The sequence below is a fragment of the Fistularia commersonii genome, chromosome 16 (genome assembly GCF_037954325.1).
Source record: "Fistularia commersonii isolate RoL2024-O1a breed Wild chromosome 16, RoL_Fcom_v1.0, whole genome shotgun sequence".
NCBI lineage: Eukaryota > Metazoa > Chordata > Actinopteri > Syngnathiformes > Fistulariidae > Fistularia > Fistularia commersonii.
The window spans coordinates 2,674,623-2,693,020 of NC_141299.1; the positions used below are offsets into that span (position 1 = coordinate 2,674,623).

At 40.4% G+C, this 18,398-nt stretch overlaps 1 protein-coding gene across 1 annotated transcript; it reads left to right on the forward strand.

Moving 5' to 3' along the window:
* The first annotated feature begins 4,309 nt into the window (after window positions 1–4,309).
* On the forward strand, window positions 4,310–17,863 carry LOC147225531 (tetratricopeptide repeat protein 39C-like). The gene is made up of 14 exons (XM_086162129.1): window positions 4,310–4,824; window positions 5,945–5,993; window positions 6,254–6,382; window positions 7,043–7,157; window positions 8,465–8,825; window positions 9,298–9,466; window positions 10,902–10,995; window positions 11,076–11,183; window positions 11,279–11,388; window positions 11,480–11,603; window positions 11,711–11,808; window positions 11,897–12,001; window positions 16,358–16,396; window positions 16,497–17,863. The coding sequence occupies exons 1-14, from the start codon at window positions 4,688–4,690 to the stop codon at window positions 16,584–16,586; spliced, it is 1,728 nt and encodes a 575-aa protein (XP_086018255.1). The 5' UTR covers window positions 4,310–4,687; the 3' UTR covers window positions 16,587–17,863.
* Window positions 17,864–18,398: the final 535 nt, after the last annotated feature.

The window sequence follows — 18,398 nt, forward strand, 5'->3', positions numbered from 1 at the left end:
AACCCATAGTGTCAATTCGACATTCGACTCCCTTCACCACAGTTCTAACCAGGTGATCTTTCTCCTCTCAACTGCATCCCATCTTCTCCAGGACACTTGTTTGCCTTGGGATACAACTTTGGCACATCTATCGGCTTCCGCTTGTTGCAGTATTTCCTCTGCCTCCAAGCATTATGAGGGATTTGCTTTTCATGAAAGAACCTTGGCCAAAATCCCCCCTTTTAATGGATGTGCCACACTATCTCTTGGTGCTGGAGGGGAGCTCTAGCGGTGAATGGGGTCCATTTTCTCCCTGTAGCCAGGGTTGGGGCTCCCTCTTGCAGGGAGGGCAGTGCACTCTATCTCCTTGAGATCTTTGATTGTGTTCTACCTCAGCACCTGCACTTGCTGGGTCGCTTAAAGCTTGGCAGTATACCACCTTCCAATGTTTTTTTCTCTTGCACAATTGGGTTTCACTTCCATTCTGGCTGATGCAATGTTTTCCTGAAGCTTGTTCAGGAGGAGTTTGTTAATGAGCTGCCATTCGGTGCTGTTGTCCTGCAACCTCACACAGAGCCTTGAAGAAACCCATATCACCTCATGGGCGCCTGATCCAAATGCTTTTCCAAGGTCCAGAAATGCGACATTGAAGTTTTTCTTGTCCCTCCTGGCAGTTTCAGTCTGGTGCCAGATGACACTGGCATGCATCAAGCAGCCTTAGAAGCCTTGTACCCCTGTCATGAGATTGTTGCTCTGTAAATATACAGATAACCTTTGGGCCATAATGACAAAGGATATTTCCCCCTCAATTTTTAGCAGGCTGATTTGACAAAACTGACCTCTGGTAAAGTTTTCTTCTTTCAGGATTTAAATCCCTCCTGCTCTTTGTCATTCCTCAGGTACTGTTCCCTTTTCCTGCGCCACTATTATCAGTTACCAGTGGGACCTTAATACTCATGGAGTGTTGCTTTTTCTGTTTGTACGGAATGCTATTTGGCCCAAGTGCTGATGCTGATCTTGGCTATTTAACTGTCACCTGGTACTGAGGCAGTTGGATTGGCAGCATGTCATGAGGGATTGTGGTTGGTTTATACCGCTGTCTGTCAGAATAGGTATTTTTCAGGTGCTCACCTACCTATACCTTGAGGTTTCTATTTTTTCGCTTTTCAAACGTTTTTTTTATGAACCAGTATGGATCCCGGTAAAAAGCTGCCTTCGCTCTCTCCTTCCTATTGTGCTGCTTTCTCAACCTCTCTACTCTTCAGTTTTCGCATTTGTTGCTTTGTAGCGCGAGGCGGCACTTGTGTGGGTGCTCTTGCACGTGTGAGACAGTTTATTTCGCTAGGTAGACTGGGTGGAGGTGCTTAGCTTTCTGTAATGTTCCTTGCCGTTGATAGGTCTCGTCGGTGGCAAAAGGTTGCCGTCAAGGTAAAACTTGTGTTCTGGCCTTAACTGGGACAGTCCAACATGTTGCGCATCATGGGGTGGCCTTGACCAAGCCACCCTGTTCAATCCCTTTATACATAGTTGAAATGTGTAATATTTTAATATCCTTGGCGGCAGGGCGCTGTTTAATTATTACTGAAATGTCCATTTAATACTTCATAGCCTTTTGTGTCATTGTTTGTGTTTGTCGATTCTTATGTGTTCCCCGTTTCATGTGGTAATGGTGCTGACCGCCTCCAATATGTATATCCGTCTTGTATGTTTGGAAGACGGTTTGTCTGATCTGATCAAGTATGTGTTGTCGCCATTGCCAGTTGTGATCCGCTAGAAAATTAGCAAGTGTTCTTGGGATATGGAGACAGTTTTGATTAGTTGGATTTGTACTTTTTTTTTGTAGATAACAAAGGAAAACAACATTTATGTATGTTCGGCCATTTTGTTGCTCGAGTTTGTGTCCAAGCTAACAATAACGTGTTTTGTATGGATTTATCTGTTGGTCTGATTTTTAATTCTTGGTCTGATCCACCAATTCTTAGGGGCTCTGTGCTGTTCACCATCATCTAAGGGGCAGGATTGCGGTTAAGAATTTGAGATCTTAAGATGTCTTAATAGCAAAGCTGAGGTCAATTATTTTATTTTCCGGACAATAAGCTGCAACTTTTCCCCCCAAGCTTTGAACCCTGCGACTTATACAACAATGTGGCTAATCTATTTCTACAGTAACTGCCATCAGGGAGCACTAGCAGTATGTGCAAAAATGAGACAGATGTAAGGAGATGCTAGTTTTTGGCGCACTCAGTGCAACATTTAAATTTTAATTATTTGAAAGCTGCACTTGGAGGTGAATCCGAGGCTTGGATGACCAGCGGTGAGAAATCATTCACAAAAACTGGCAGCAAGAGCATCCTTTTCTGAGGTCTGTCAGTGGAGCCAAGCAGTGTGAAGGAGTCCACGATCACCAATTGATTTTGAAAGGCTGGACAACTGCTGAGTGACCAAGTGAGGTCATCACTGATGACACCTAGGCATTAAAAAAATACTCACACTCTACCTCAAGATTTTGCATGAATAGTACCTGATGAGTCTGTTTTCTAGGTGGGAGAGGGAGTAATGGAATGGGTGGCTACGGCATCTGAGGTAGACCCGTTGTGCTGGTATGCAAACTGCAGGGTATCCAGGGGGTCTAGAATATTACTCTGAAAGAAGCAGTGGGACACTGAGGGGACTGAAGGGAACAGAATAATAGTGGGAGATGCAGCACAAGGTCAAGGTAGAGGTAGCAAAGGCCAAACAAAGGTGCTCAGTTGGGCAGCACTGAGGGAGAGCGATTAATATAGGCTGGCAAAACAGAAATAAAGATGGAAATAATGTAAAACGGGTTCAGGTGATTTAGTGCAGGGAGGGAAATGTATTGACAGATGCTAGGAGTGATGGGAAGATGGAAAGCTGATGAATGAGGATAATGAGGGGGAGGAATTTTTTTTAATATATTGGTAGAAGGATGCTCAGGCTGGTACTGTGAGGCATGAGGTCTAGAGAAAGACCAAGGTAAGATTTCTGGATTTAGTGAAATAGGACATCAAGTGAGATTGTGTCAGAGAGGAGGATACAGAAAATAGGGTTGGATGGAGGTTGGTTTACTGTGGTGACCCCTGGAGGGAGTAGCTGAAGGGAAAAGGAGAACAGTGAATAAATCATAAATTCAACAAGGGCTTTACGTCATCCCCCCGTCCCCCCAGTAATAACTAGTTTCAATGTAATTATGTTGAAGTTATTGATGTTTTCCCAGAGCGCCCCCTAAAGGCCACTGTGCCTTCTTCTTCTTCTCTGCATTTATCCAGGCTTGGAACCGGTTTAGGGGACAAACGCTGCCCTGTGCCCCCCGAGGCTGGCTCGGGGAGACACCGACCAGTGCCGCCCTGAGGCTGCATTTGGAGGCCACTGTGCCTGCAGTGCCAAATAGGCCAAATGGCTCTGTGCCATAGTAAATACACTAAATAGTTAACAAATATAGCGAGTAGTAGTAGTAGCAGTGGGATCAGGAATGAGTCTATCAGAGGAACAGCACATGTTAGATGTTTTGGAGAGAAATTTAAAGAAGCCAGACTGAGATGGTTGGGAGCAGGGATAGAAGAGTAGTAGTAGGTGAAAAAAAAAAATCAAAATAACAGAAGATGTTGAGGTTCTCTGTGGGAGTGATCCAGATGAATAGGATCAGGAATGAGTCTATCAGAGGAACAGCACATGTTAGATGTTTTGGAAAGAAAGTCAGAGGAGCCAGACTGAGATGGTTGGGTCATGTACAGATGATGAATCTATTGGTAGACGGATGCTGGAATTGGAGCTGCCAGGCAAGAGGTCTCGAGGAAGACCAAAGAGAAGATATATGGAGGTAGTGAGAGAGGATATGAAGTTAGTTGGTGTGAGAGAGGAGGATACGGAGAATAGGGTTCGATGGAGAAGGTTGATTCGCTGTGGCGACCCCTGCAGGGAAAAGCCGAAGAGAAGAAGAGTAGTAGGAGGTGATAAAAAAAAAAAAAAAATTTAAATAACAGAAATCTAAAGTAAAAACAGAAAGCGGAATCAAAATTTCAACAACCTCAAGCATACTATAAGACCACATATTTGACTGAAATGCTTGGAAAATGAAACATCAAAACATGGATCCTATCAAAGCAGCAGTACAAGGGAACGATAACTATGAATACCTGTTATTACCAACACCTGCAGCCGCTCACACCGAGATCTATTGGCTGCCTGCTATCCTGGATAACCCGGTTGCAGTTAAATTTTGGGGGAAATGCAGTTTTTGGTCAATCTGTCTCTTCTTTCCAGCCGCCTGGTGTCGCACGGAGCTTCATGACTCCAAGCCGTCTGACGGGCGTCACACGCAGGACGGCAACACAACCAGCCTCCCGTTTAGCGATCTGCAGCACATCTGAGTGTAGCCTAGAGGATATACTGATAAATCCTGACCCAATGACCAAACAGGGGTTTGTAGCCGTGCGTGTCTCGTCCACTTTCATCAAATTCGAAGATAAATTGCAATTTTTCCCTTCGGCTTCATCATGCTTGTCTTCGCTTCAACGGCCTACCGAGGTGCACAGACGTCCGGTGCCTTCCGCTCTGATTTATTCTAACTTGGTTTAAATTCTCCTATTCTACAATTAGAAATATCCCTATGTGGTTTGGTTTTTATACGATTAACATTTATTTCATCGCGGCATTTTTGTCGGAAGTGTAAAGTAGTGAGGTATAAACAATGGCGGGTCCGGAGCATCAGCAGCGGGTAGAGGAGAAGGAAGAGCTCATAGATGATGCTGAAATGGCTCTGCAAGGAATTAATATGCTTCTTAACAACGGGTTCAAGGAAAGTGATGAGCTTTTCAGAAGATACAGGTAAAATATTGAATTTTTTCGTCCTCGATGGCTCGACTGAACGTTTGGAATTGTTTAGGTGAATGTGAGGAGCAACAGAAGCAGATCTGTCTATGGAGGTTCTCTGTTATCCAGGTTAAAAATCTTACCCTGGCAACTGATTTAGTTTTGTTAAAGACGTTTCACCTTTCATATGAGAGGATTCTGGAATTTAAAACCCGAACTTCAAATTAAAATTAGTATGTTAATGATGCAACAGTTCGCCATCATACTAAAATCATTCATACAGTTAAGTAGATCTCAAAATGTGGTTGGTTTTTCCAACGTAAATAAGCTCTGACTTTAACAACTGTGGATAAACTACATAAAATGCTCACCTTGTTTAATTGTTTTCAAAAATGACCTCCATGTCAAACTGGTTTTGTATTATTTGTGAGTAATTTGGTTAACCAGAATGAATCAAGACATTATTTCCATGTTAGAACTCAAATAGATGGATACAATGTTATTTCGCAAGAAAAAAAAATCATGAAAAGATGTCAAATGTTATTGTGGCAACTGTTTTCTTTCCTCATGTTTCACTTCTTAGTTGTACTGAAGAACCCAAGTCCAGTTGCTTCAATAAAGTTTGACAGTGGACCATGACTTGAATGATGGAGAACATTCACAGACATTTCACACATGAAAATACAGACAACATCAATATTTTGGGGAAAAGGTGACAAAATGATCCTTAAGGTTTTTTTAAGCCTTATGACAACTTTCAAGAAAATGCATTTTGGGAAACCGCAATATCCTAATTCACGACCACTCAAATCGTGATTGGAATAATCCCCAAAATATAAATACACTATTTCAGATAGGTTTTGATTTTAAATTGCTATATTTATTTCTTTACCTTTTTGGTATATATATATAGTTTTTTTTATTGTATTTGTTTGGTTCCATTATGGAGTTTTGTTCAGAAAGTTTGTACTCCGATAAAATTACTATGGGGTTCATAGATTTTTAGATTATGTGATGAATTGTCATGCCACAATATCAGGCACAAAAAACAAGCTTCTTTTATAGTAATTCATTTTCCTTGTTCAACTTTTCTGTTCAATGTGCTTTTTTCTGTTTCTGTGTTATTTGTCCACAGAACTGAGAGTCCCTTAATGAGCTTCGGAGCCAGTTTTGTCAGCTTCCTGGTGAGTTTATATTCAATAATGGGGTATGTATGACCATGTTAGACTATGATAAACATAAAATACATCAAATCCATCCTTGTTCGATCCCGCAAACTGCAAATCTGGCAAGCCAGTCATCAGCCTGGCCACCACATTGTCACTGCAGGCATCCTTTCGCTCGCTTATTTCTTAATCCAGCTAGTTAGCATTATCCTATTATTTGTATAACTGTACTATAGTGACCGACGTTGAAAAAAACATTTTGCCGTGATTCATTACAGAATGCCATGATGACATTTGAGGAAGAAAAGATGCAAATGGCGTGTGATGACCTAAGAACCACTGAGAAACTGTGTGAGAACGCCACAGCGGGAGTCCTGGAGACAATCAGAAACAAGATCAAGAAGAGTGTGAGTGCAATAAGAATGGAGCAAATTAATATAGACTTAAGTGTCAGTATGACTTAAGATTATATAGAAGAAAGGGGTTGGTTAATATGTATGTAGATTTTTTTTTTTCTAGATAACAATCAATGTCATCCATTCCTTTGGCAGTTGTCATTTGGCCCATGTGAACCTTCCAAACAGATGAAGCTTCTTTTTTTTTTCTGATTTCTCACTACATATCTAGTTTCCATATCTAATCTTCATGCTGCATTCATTATGTAAAAGTCATAATTATGGCTGAATATGCACAAAATTTCATTTAATGAACTCTGGTGTTTATAGTCAGTGCTACTCTTCCCTTGATGAGTGCTGTTAATAAGACATTTAATGAGTTATATTGTTACTTAGCAATCACCTCAAAATTTGCAAGTTATTTTTCTTTCATCCTGGATGTAGTTATAGCTTCGCATTTATTTACAATGTTATGTCTCCCTGGGTTAAGGATGAAGTTTTTACATGTTTGAATGGTTATCTGATGAAAAGAAAATTATTTTAATTCTCTCCCTGCAAGCTAGCAGGGTTTTAGTGTGTTGTGTTACTGTGTGCGCGCGCTTTTGTGTGTGTGTGTCTGTGTGTGTGTGTGTGTGTGTGGTGCTTATAGAATGAGTATGTATGTGTGTATAGATAGACTCCCAGAGGTCAGGCGTTGTAATTGTGGACCGCCTTCAGAGGCAGATAATAGTGGCTGACTGTCAGGTGTACCTCGCTGTGCTGTCCTTTGTCAAGCAGGAACTCTCAGGTAACCAAGCCTATCCTACACACAAGTCTTTCTTGGCAACTAGTAATTGGAAAACTCTTTTGTAAGTGACTTATACAACAGCGTATGGTGTAGAAGTCACACTTGTTAATATACAGTGTGGATAAGGTTAAATAAATCAAGAGCATTTTTACGTGAGTGAATGACTAAATTGTTTTTTCAAGTCTATACCGTCATTTTTAGATCGAACTGGGTGCAGGTACAGTGATCCCTCGCTATAACGCGGTTTACTTTTCACGGTTTCGCTACTTCACGGATTTGCATAGTGTATTGTGTTCCGCATTCTGATTGGCTAAAAAGTCACTCCGCTTCTTCTCTACCTGTGCGTCAATAACGTTGCAGTTTAATATGTACACGTACGTAAAACAGCTTGCCAAATTTACATGACGTACGTGCAAATTCTCTTGCAATTTCGAGTTTCTCTAAAACCCATAATGTTGACAAAACGCTCTGGACTGACAAAAGCGCCTGCGGCAGGGCCCAAAAGGCAGCGGAAGATGCTTTCTATTGCAGATAAAGTTAAACTTCTGGACATGCTAAGGGAAGGTAAAAGCTATGCGGCTGTAGGTCGGCATGACGGAATTAATGAATCTTCCGTTTGTTCCATAAAGAAGGAAGAAAATAACATAAGGACGACAACAGCAATGTATAATAGAGTATACAATAGAAACCTTCTATTGTAAGTCGCTTTGGATAAAAGCGTCTGCCAAATGCAATGTAATGTAATGTATTTAATTGTATAATCATTGAAAAAAAAAAGGTTTCTACTTCGCGGATTTTGCCTATCAAGGGTTCTTTTTGGAACGTAACCCCCGCGAAAAACAAGGGTATACCATATACCAAAAGGACCAAAGCTTTATATCAGTATTCGGTTAAAAAAGTTGGTTTATCCAAAAAAGCAATTAAAAAGAGTGGATGAATTGAAATCAGCAGATGCCACCATCTCAGCTTCAGCCCTTATGTTTGCAAACCTAAAATAAATAGGCTAGATGTATTTAATGCAACACTTAAAATGTCCACTAGGTAACTCTTTGTAGCTTTATTGCTCACCTGTAAGACAAATTCAGTTTTTCAAACACGATGCTTCAAAAATGGACCAAAGTTAATTTTGTAACTTATAAGCAATGAAACCTTTTTAATAAGTAGTATGATTTAAAAAAAAAAAAAAAGAAGTAAGAAGATCCCCATGAACTGCAGCCCTGCATCGATTAGATTGAATAACAGAGTATTAAGTTCCTTTCAAAAAAAAAAAAAAACGAAGTTAATTCTGTTCATTTTTTCACTAACAGCCTACATCAAAGGTGGCTGGATTCTTCGCAAAGCATGGAAGATGTATAACAAGTGTCACAGTGATATTAGCCAGCTGCAGGAGACAAGTCAACAAAGCTCCTCCATTCACCAGCAGACTCTCTCAGCTGACAACACCAGTCACAATGCTTTAGTGGAAAGGGGTGTCACAGCCGAGACCTTGGACCGTCTTAAGGGCTCTGTCAGTTTTGGGTATGGCCTCTTCCACCTCTGTATATCCATGGTACCACCACATCTGCTGAGGATCATCAATCTACTGGGTTTCCCTGGTGACCGCCATCAGGGCCTGACATCGCTAATGTATGCCAGTGAGAGCAAAGACATGAAGGCACCGCTCGCCACGTGAGTTGTACATTACAATTTAACTTCATTTTATTTTAGAATCAATATCATTAATATCAGACTGTTAACTTGCCAAAAGTTCAGACAGCAAAGTCAACAATGTTAGTGTGGTTTTCCTGAAATGATTATCAACACTATGCAATTGTGCATAAGGAAATGATAATATATTAACACTCATTGTCACCATATGTGGACATTTTCCCAACTGAGCAAAGGTCTCCATAAGATGAATATACTTACAGTGAGTGTAATTGAGTGTCTATATATATATATATATATATATATATATATATATGAGCATATTTACAGTATCTCCTTATTAGGTGGACGGGCACTCATATAATCAAACATGAAGTGACATTTACTGCACTGTTACCCTTCATATGTATTAGGATAAATGAAATAATCAGGCAGGGCTGTAGTTTCAGAAGAGCTGAACTAGAATCTAAGATGGTTGTCTTGTTTTGTACAGATTGGCTCTTCTATGGTACCACACTGTAGTCCTGCCTTTCTTTGCTCTGGAAGGTTCTGATACACATGCAGGGTTACTGGAAGCCAAAGATATTCTGCAGAGAAAATCAGTGATTTACCCCAACTCTTCTCTCTTCATGTTTTTTAAAGGACGGATCCACAGGCTAGAGGTATGTGCCCCACTGAAGCTAGGGAAGTATATTTACTCATGTAATGTACAACAGAACAGCTTTTAAGTACCTCATACTATTTGTTTCAGATGAAAATGTCACATGAAACAATTGTAAATTAATCCTCAGTTTCTTAAATATAAGTATGCACTTTTTGTGAAAGGTGAAAATCAAGATTGTTAAAATAAACAAGATGCACTTGTAATTTCGGCAAGAATATAGTTTAAATGACAGCAGCAACATGAACAGCTCTGGGGGAAAAAAGTAAGACCACTGCAAATTTCTCAGATATTAGCTCCTCCAAATTCTATGCAAGTGTCTCTTAAATTCCACCGCATGTACATTTGTTTATACTTAAGGTACCGATGAGGTGATTTACCTTATCCAAATCTTATTAAACAAGGACGAGTATAAAACCCATGTTATGGTCATAGTGGTCCTCTTGCAACAGGTCAAACTGGATGGCAAAAACCCCAGTTTTGTGTGTGGAAACGACTGGTTCAATTCCAGGATTACTAGCAGAAGGATACAGTGAGCGTCCGGTTGCTTCCATCCTTCAAATTTCGAATACAGTTATGCGTAAGCACGAGATCGAGCAGTAGAAATTCATCACAACAAAGCTGCAGTCTGGCAGAGGCCGAAAAGAACCCTCCACTGACCATGACGACCGTCGCCTCGTTTGAACCGCACTCAGGAATCATAGGATAATAACATCTAGGGACCTACAAAAAGAATGGCGTTTGAACCAGGCTTCAAGACATGTACAGGTAGAAAAAAGGCCTTCATCAGCGAGAAGCAAGAATAGCCTCAGTGTCTCTGTGCAATTTTGGTGGAGGATCGGTCATGATCTGCAGGTTTGGTTTTTCCTGCAGGACAATGCTCCATTCCTCACAACTAGGTCGATCGAGGTTTGGATGGAGAACTACCAGATCAAGACCATATCATGGCCAGCCCAATTTCCAGATCTGAACCCATTAAAATCCTCAGGAACACAATCAATAGGAACACGGATGGTCACAAGCCATCAAACAAAGCTAGTAGAGAGTACGGAATAGTCATCCCTCCAAAATATTTTCTGAATCCCTAACTTAAGATGTTAGTCATGTGTTGTTTAAATGAATCTAAGCTTTATTTTCTATCATTTGAAGTCTGAAAACACTGAATTCCAATTTTTGGATTTGGAATCTGGGACTTATCTTGTCAGTAGTTTATAGAATAAAATAAATGTTCATTTTACTTAACCATACCTACAAACGGCAAAATCAGAGAAAGTGAAAATTTTGCAGTGGTCACAATTTTTCCCAGGGCTGTATTTTTTAGCAGTCAAACAAAAGCATTTAATACATTTAAATATTTGCCTATGATATTATCCCTCAGTGACATCTAGTCAATATAAAACTCTTATAATAATGTGTGTGTTTCCTGCTGTCCTCAGTGCCAAATCAACAGTGCTGTAGCCTCTTTCCATGATGCATTAGAACTGGCATCTGACCAAAGAGAAATCCAGCATGTGTGTCTCTATGAGATTGGTAGGTTTCGTCATAACATTACCAAACGAAACTCGTTGTACTGTCAGTTTTTGGTTTGTATTCTCTCTACTCCCAACCAGGTTGGTGCAGCATGATAGAAATGAATTTTGAAGATGCTTACCGGTGTCTTGAAAGGCTAAAGAATGAGTCCCGTTGGTCACAGTGCTATTATGCCTATTTGACTGGTGGTAAGTTTGTTGACAAAAAGTTAAGCTTTGTACTTTTAAGTTCTGTAGAAGTACCCTAATTTTCTCTACTTTGTCCGTATGATTTTTCTATCAAGTTAATCTGGGGGCTTCAGGTGACGTGGAAGGTGCTTACAGAGTTTTCAAAGATGTGCAGAAGCTGTTCAAGAGAAAAAACAACCAGATTGAGCAATTTGCTGTCAAAAGGGTGGGTTTTGCTGAAATTAATAATTATGCTAATTTCAGAGCTATTGAGAGTGCAGCTAGAGTATTTTACACCTTCTGATTCCTGTATTCAGGCTGAAAGATTGAGAAAGGTTTCTCCCAGCAGAGAGCTATGCATCCTGGGTGTAATTGAGGTGCTGTATCTGTGGAAAGCACTTCCAAACTGCTCATCATCCAAACTGCAGGTGATGAATCACGGTAAATAGACCACAATGGGTCAGGGGAAATAACCATTTGCCAGTTTTGAAAGGTTAGTTTTTCTTTTCTTAAATCTTGATTGATAATAAGGTGTTTTGTGTGTTCAGTATTACAGAGCTTAGATGACGCTTCATGCAGGGGCTTGAAGCATCTCCTACTGGGTGCTATTCACAAATGTCATGGAAATGTCATCGATGCTGTCCAGGTACCGTCTGCTACAAGGTTTTTATTTAATTAAAAATTGTAATGTTACTTGCAGATTTCTCTCTTCACCCTCGCTGTCTCTGTTTTAGTCATTCCAGCTGGCTGCTAGATGCGAGTATGGGCAGCAGATGAATTCATATGTACAACCATATGCCATCTATGAGCTGGGATGTATACTCCTGGCCAAACAAGAGGTTAGTTTGCAGCACATCGCATTGATATTTCGGGTATAACTTACTAAATAAAGATGCATCGTCAAAGTTACACACTTGTCTAGAGTCCCTTATATTCGAAATGATAGTATGGGGACAGATATTATCCTCTTTCTTTTATTGCTCAGAATACTAATTATTTTTTCATCTATTTATACATACGTAATTGACATTTTGACTATTTGGACAGCAGCTCACATTGTCTTGTTTAATCACAGTTTAATAATAGACTCTTTTTTTATTTGTATATAGGTCAGATCTGGTAATTTTAAACTGTTTTTTTTTGACCAGTTAAAATTAACTTTTTAATTTTTGCAAAGACACTACCTCAATGAACTTGAATGTATTTGAATCAAATATATATCATGATTTTCTTGGTTAATAATGCATTCTTCATATGCTTGTCATCATACGTAATATGCATAGGTAATTCGCCTTTTGTTACATCAGAATCAGATTTCTTAACGAAGTTTGTTCACCTACACAAGGAATTTGGTTCCAGTTGACATTTTCACCTTGTAAAACATGAAGTTAAACAATGATTGGACAAGAACATTGTAAACAATACAAAGTGCAGGTTGCATAGTGTGTAATATGGTGATAATCCACAAAGTGGTAAGTGAGGTTGTGCAGAGATGAGCTAATTAAATGAATGAATACAGTGATGATTAGCTACTGATAATATTATTCATGCAGAACAGTGTAGTTAAGATGGCATGCAGTTATTTGTACTGCATTGTACTGTATCTGTACCAGAGAAGAGAAGGGAGAACAGGTCGTGCCCTGGGTGTGACGGCTCAGCAGTGACGTTTACTGCCAATGGAGGAGTGTAGGTCCTGAATAGCACCTGTGTTTTTTTTTTTTTTTTCTGTTGTGCTGTTCGTCCATTCCAATTTGTTCCTGTCTACCGCCTGTCTGTATGCGGATCCATCACCATCTCTTGAGGTCGACGACTGTGGTGGGGTTTGAAAGATGGGTAGATTGAACTTCTGTTATCGGTGTCGAGGATAAAGGGCGTTGGGGATAGCGCAGAACTCTGGGATGTGCCGCTGCTGATTGTCTAGCTGTTGGATGTGAACTTTCCCAGCGTCACTTGCTGCCTTCTGTGTGTCAGGAAGTTAGTGATCCACTGATGGGTGGAAGCTTGGTGTGTGAGCTGTTTGATGCAGCCGACTTCTGGGACAACGGTGTGAAATGCTGGGCTGAAGTCCACGAAACAGGATCCTCGCATAAGTCCCTGAGGGGTCGATGTGTTGGAGGGTTGCAGCCAGATGTAGACTCCACTGGCCTCTTTGCTTGATAAACCAGCTGCAGGGGCTTCAGCAGGGTGATGTCCTTAAGGTGGGACAACACCAGCCTCGCAAATGTTTTCCCAACTGCAGACAGAACTGTCGTCAGTATCTTTAGTACCAACATTGATGTGGGCTGTTGGACGCAGGAAAGAATTTCTCACAGTGTTAAAAAGCTGTGTGAAGATGGGGGACAGCTGGTCTGTGTGGAACTTCAGATGGGAGGGTGACACTGTATGGAGCCGTCCTGGTCTTCTGTATCCTTAAGAGCTGTCACACATCCTCCCCACAGATCCCGAGGTGATGGTTGGGTGTTGTTTGTTGGGGAATGAGCATTAGGCGTCTGAGATTGAATGGAGTTAGAGTTGGAGTGGGTATGAATGTGTTCTCGAACCTCCACTGGAAGTCCTTCAGCTTGTCGTCCAGAGGTGTGGTGGTCCCCCGAAAATGGTGATGTCTTATAAGGCTCTCCACACTGACTCGTTCATGCGGGTTGTTGACTGAAAACCTGCTTTTCAGTGTATGAGCTCTTTGCTACTTAGATCTTCTTTGTCAGAGTGTTTGGAGCCTGGTTGCACAAAACTAAGTCCCTGCTATTATTTACTTTCTCCTTGACCGACCTCCCAGCGCTGTCTTGAGTTTTGAGGTGAACCAAGGTAGTTGTATGTTGCAGAAGGTCATAGTGTGCACAAATACAGTGAGGAGTATTTGATACACTGCTGATTTTTCTGCTTTTCCCACTTACAAAGCATGTAGTAAGTTTTATTATAGGTGCTCTACAACTGTGAATGATGGAATCTAAAACAAAAATCCAGAAAATACATTGTATGATTTTTTAATAATTAATTTTCTTTTTATTTCACAACATAATTATTTGATCATCTACCAACCAGTAAGAGTTGCAGCCTCACAGACCTATTAGTTCTTCTTTAAGAAGCCCTCCTGTTCTCCACTCATTACCAGTTTGAACTCCTTATCTGTATAAAAGACACGTGTCCACACACTCAATCAAATAAACTCCACAATAGCCAAGACCAGAGAGCGTTGTAAGAACATGAGGGATACAATTGTAGACCTGCACAAGGCTGAGATGTGCTACAGGACAATAGGCAAGCAGCGTATTGGTGAGAAGGCAACAATTGTTATTAGAAAATGGAAGAAGTTCAAGATGATGGTCAATCTATCTCGGTCTGGTGCTCCATGCAAGATCTCACCTCATGGGGCATCGATGATCATGAGGAAGGTGAGGGATCAACCCAAAACTACACAGCTGGACCTGGTCAATAACCTGATGAGAGCTGGGACCACAGTGTAAAAAAAAAAATCCTGCAGCTCACGCAAGGTCCTCCTGCTCAAGCCAGCACATTTCCAGGCCCGTCTGAAGTTTGTCAATGACAATCTGGATGATTCAGAGGAGGAATGGAAGAATGTCATGTGGTCTGATGAGACAAAAAATGGAGCTTTTTGGTCTAAACTCCACTCGCCGTGTTTGGAGGAAGAAGGATGAGTACAACCCCAAAAACACCATCCCTACTATAAAGCATGGAGGTTGAAACATCATTCTTTGGGGATGCTTTTCTGCAAAGGGGACAGGACGACTTCAACATATTGAAGAGAGGATGGATGGGGCCATGTATTGCAAGATCTTGGCTAACAACCTCCTTCCCTCAGTAAGAGCCTTGAAGATGGGTCGTGGCTGGGTCCTCCAGCACGACAACGACCTGAAATACAGAGCCAGGGCAACTAAGGAGTGGCTGCGTGAGAAGCATTTCAAGGTCCTGGAGTGGCCTAGCCAGTCTCCAGACCTGAACCCAACAGAAAATCTTCGGAGGGAGCTCAAAGTCAATATTGCCCAGCGACTGCCCCAAATCTGAAAGATCTGGAGAACTCCTGTATCTCCATAAACTCTTGTATGGAGGAGTGGGCCCAAATCCTGGCTTCAGTGTGTGCAAACTTTGTCAAGAGCATCTGATCTCTGTAATATCCAACAGAGGTTTCTGTGCCAAATATTCTGTTAATATTCTCTATAAGTTCTGTTTTTCCGATGTATCAAATACATATGTCATGCAATAAAAAGAAAATTAATCACTTAAAAATCATACAATGTGTTTTCTGGATTTTTGTTTTCAATTCCCTCACTCACAGTTGAAGAGTAGGTGTGATAAAAATTACAGACTACTGCATGCTTTGCAAGTGGGAAAAGTTGAAAAATCAGCAGTGTACCAAATACTTGTTCTCCTCACTGTATGTTCTTACAAAGATAATGTAAGATGTCACGGAGTTCATCCAGTAATGTAGCTGCTGTCTCAAAAACACTCCAGTCAGTGCAGTCAAAGCAGGTCCATACTTCCTACTTGTTACCTGGTCAGCCTCACCAATGCTTGACTGAGATGGAATGTAGGCAGGATAAACAAGAACTCCTGTGGTGGATAAAACATCTTATTCACCACTGCTCTTCCCTGTCAACTGTGTTGCATTGTACTGGATGTGATTGCCTCAACAAGACTTGATGAAGCACATGGTTGCAAATCTTCCTGAAGTCAGAATTTGTTCTGCAAAGCATCAGTTTTTTTCATCTTCCCATGACGGGAGTGTGTGTTTGCCAGATTTATTGGCGGGAGCACAGTGTGGAATCCCCACTCAAGCTTAACAAGCACGCCAGCAAGTTTCCTCAGTTATCGCTCCTCACCATCTTACACAACACTACCGCTCTTGAAATTAAAAGTTCTGGGTCGAAGAAAAAGTCAGTAGTACTGGATAAGGGCGGTTCAGGCAGAAATGCAAAAAAAAACTGACAAAAATAAAATGCTTATGAGAGTAACACACTGAGGCAACCATCTGCAGTGCCATCTTGAATATCCCGGAAATTGGTCAGGTCAGATAATTTTCCTGGGAAACACCTTTTTCAGGAAATTTTCTTTTGTCTTTTGATTTTAGAAATGTGCTTTTTTTTACAGGTACTTCAGTTGCACAAGGGGTTGTGATAGGATGTGATTTTTGTATTCCTTACTTATCATAAACAGATTTTCTTTTTTTTTTTCCAATTAAGACAATGGGAAAAGGGAGATCACTTCTTCTTCAAGCTAAGGTAACAATAAAAAGCTATAGTATTTATTCACATTTTGTAAGAAATGTGTTGCATGTGGTCTGACATTTCGTAAAATTCATTCATTTATTGTTATTTTAAGGAGGACTTTACAGGCTACGACTTTGAGAACAGGCTTCATGTCCGCATCCACTCAGCGCTTGCATCATTGAAGGATGTAGTGCCTCAGTGACTCTGGAATTAAACTACACTCATGGTCCAAGCGGTTTTCAGCCATGTGTTCTAGCTTTAAGGTGACCCACAGAATAGTTTTCATTGTTTATTATTGATCAAGGACTTGAAAAAATAAACTTTCTTATTTTCGCCGTAGTCGGAATACATTTCTGTTCAATGAGTACAGATATCTGCACATCTGTGCTTTCAACTCAAAGGAGACTATAAGGCCTTGCATGCAAAAAGGTTGTTTTAAAGAATATTTGGGCGACACGATAGTTAACACTCCCACCTTACTGCAAGGAGATTCTGGCTTCAGCCTTTTCTGTGATGAGTTTGCATGTTCTCATTTCCTGTGTTGGGTTGTCTGTGCAAGGTAAAATGAGAGAATGGCTGGTTGTCCCTCTTCTGTGCATACTTCAAACATGCCTAACTATTCTTTTTATGTGTTTTACATCAAGTATGTTTCCAGTCAATATACCATTTAAGTCCTTCTGTATTTGAAGAATTTCAGTTACACATATCCTTTCACTCACGGAGTACTTGAACATATTAAAGTGATATTGTATGTCCCGATAACATCTAAATATAAATGGAAAGTACAAATAGCTGATGGAGATGATGGATTATTAATTATTCTAATGGTATTTGAATGAAAAAATCTTTTAATTCACTTATTAATAATAAATTGATTTATTATGTCACACAAATTTCTCTTACAGTTGCCATGTAAACAGTTTAGTTTTAATCCAGTGATGCCAGCAACACCTATTAAAACTATATGACTAGAATAATTAAATGTTGTCTTGTGATGACAGGAACTTTTCTATTCAAGCTGTTTAAAAATAATTCTTTCTTTGATAGAAATACAAAAAATGTAACAAATTGTTCGACAGTTTCACGTTGTAAATACATCAGATACATCAATAGAGTTAATCTACCTTTCATCGGTGATCATTCAGTCAGTATAACCAAGAAAAGATAATTATTTGTTATTTCAACAATGATTTTCTGTGTTTTTCATTTCAAGCTAAAAGTGTTTATTTTCTTTATTTCTGTTATGTTTTAACCTAAGCTGCTCTTGTGTCAGATGTAAACATCAACTGATGAGATAAAAACTGTAAAAGTGATCAATGTGCTACAAATAAAGGAATGGTGAAGAATAACCCCACCCACTGTAACAAACACCTTTATTACTGAAAGATTTCTGACTGAAAGTTTGAAATCTTTAGATTTTCTCTCAGGATGATGGCAAAATGTCACTAAATTCTACAATAAACAGTTCTCCTTAATCCAGAGCAAAGGGAAGTGTCATTTGTCTCTTCCTCTGCCTGCATCTTCCTGAATGGGAACCCATCCACTGAACATCCAGGATCAAATTCCTGTGGCAATCAGGAACTGGTGAGGGGAGCAGGACAGTGAAGTCTAGGAGTCCCTAGCCTTAACCTGGCATGCAGGCGGTGGGTGTCAGCTAGTCGCTAAGTTCTTGGACTGAGGAAGAAAGAGCTTCTTGGTAACTGCACCCAGAACTGAGTAGCCCCATTTAGGATCCACTCTGCTCACATGATGAAGGGGTTAGAAAAGTTACTCTACCACTTGCATAAGGATCATCACCATGTGGTCTGAAACATCAAAAATACCCACATGTTAGATTAGACTTAGGATTCCCAGACGGCCTGGGTTCAAATCCCAGCACAGGAACCTCCTTTTTCCTGTCTAGTGGTTTAGATTCGGCATGCTCACCGCTACAGCCTGATTCTTGGGCAGGGAACCACCTTTGGGGTTTTTGTCTTTGGAACCGAACATTCCTGGTTCGATTCCCAGCTCCTCC

What these genes read in the sequence shown, in the direction of transcription:
- LOC147225531 (XM_086162129.1), top strand. Translation starts at nt 4,688, where the DNA reads ATGGCGGGTCCGGAGCATCAGCAGCGGGTAGAGGAGAAGGAAGAGCTC. An exon ending in TTATGCCTATTTGACTGGTG is followed by an intron (nt 11,184 to 11,278) that starts GTAAGTTTGTTG and finishes TTTTCTATCAAG; the next exon opens with TTAATCTGGGGGCTTCAGGT. An exon ending in TACTCCTGGCCAAACAAGAG is followed by an intron (nt 12,002 to 16,357) that starts GTTAGTTTGCAG and finishes TTTCCAATTAAG; the next exon opens with ACAATGGGAAAAGGGAGATC.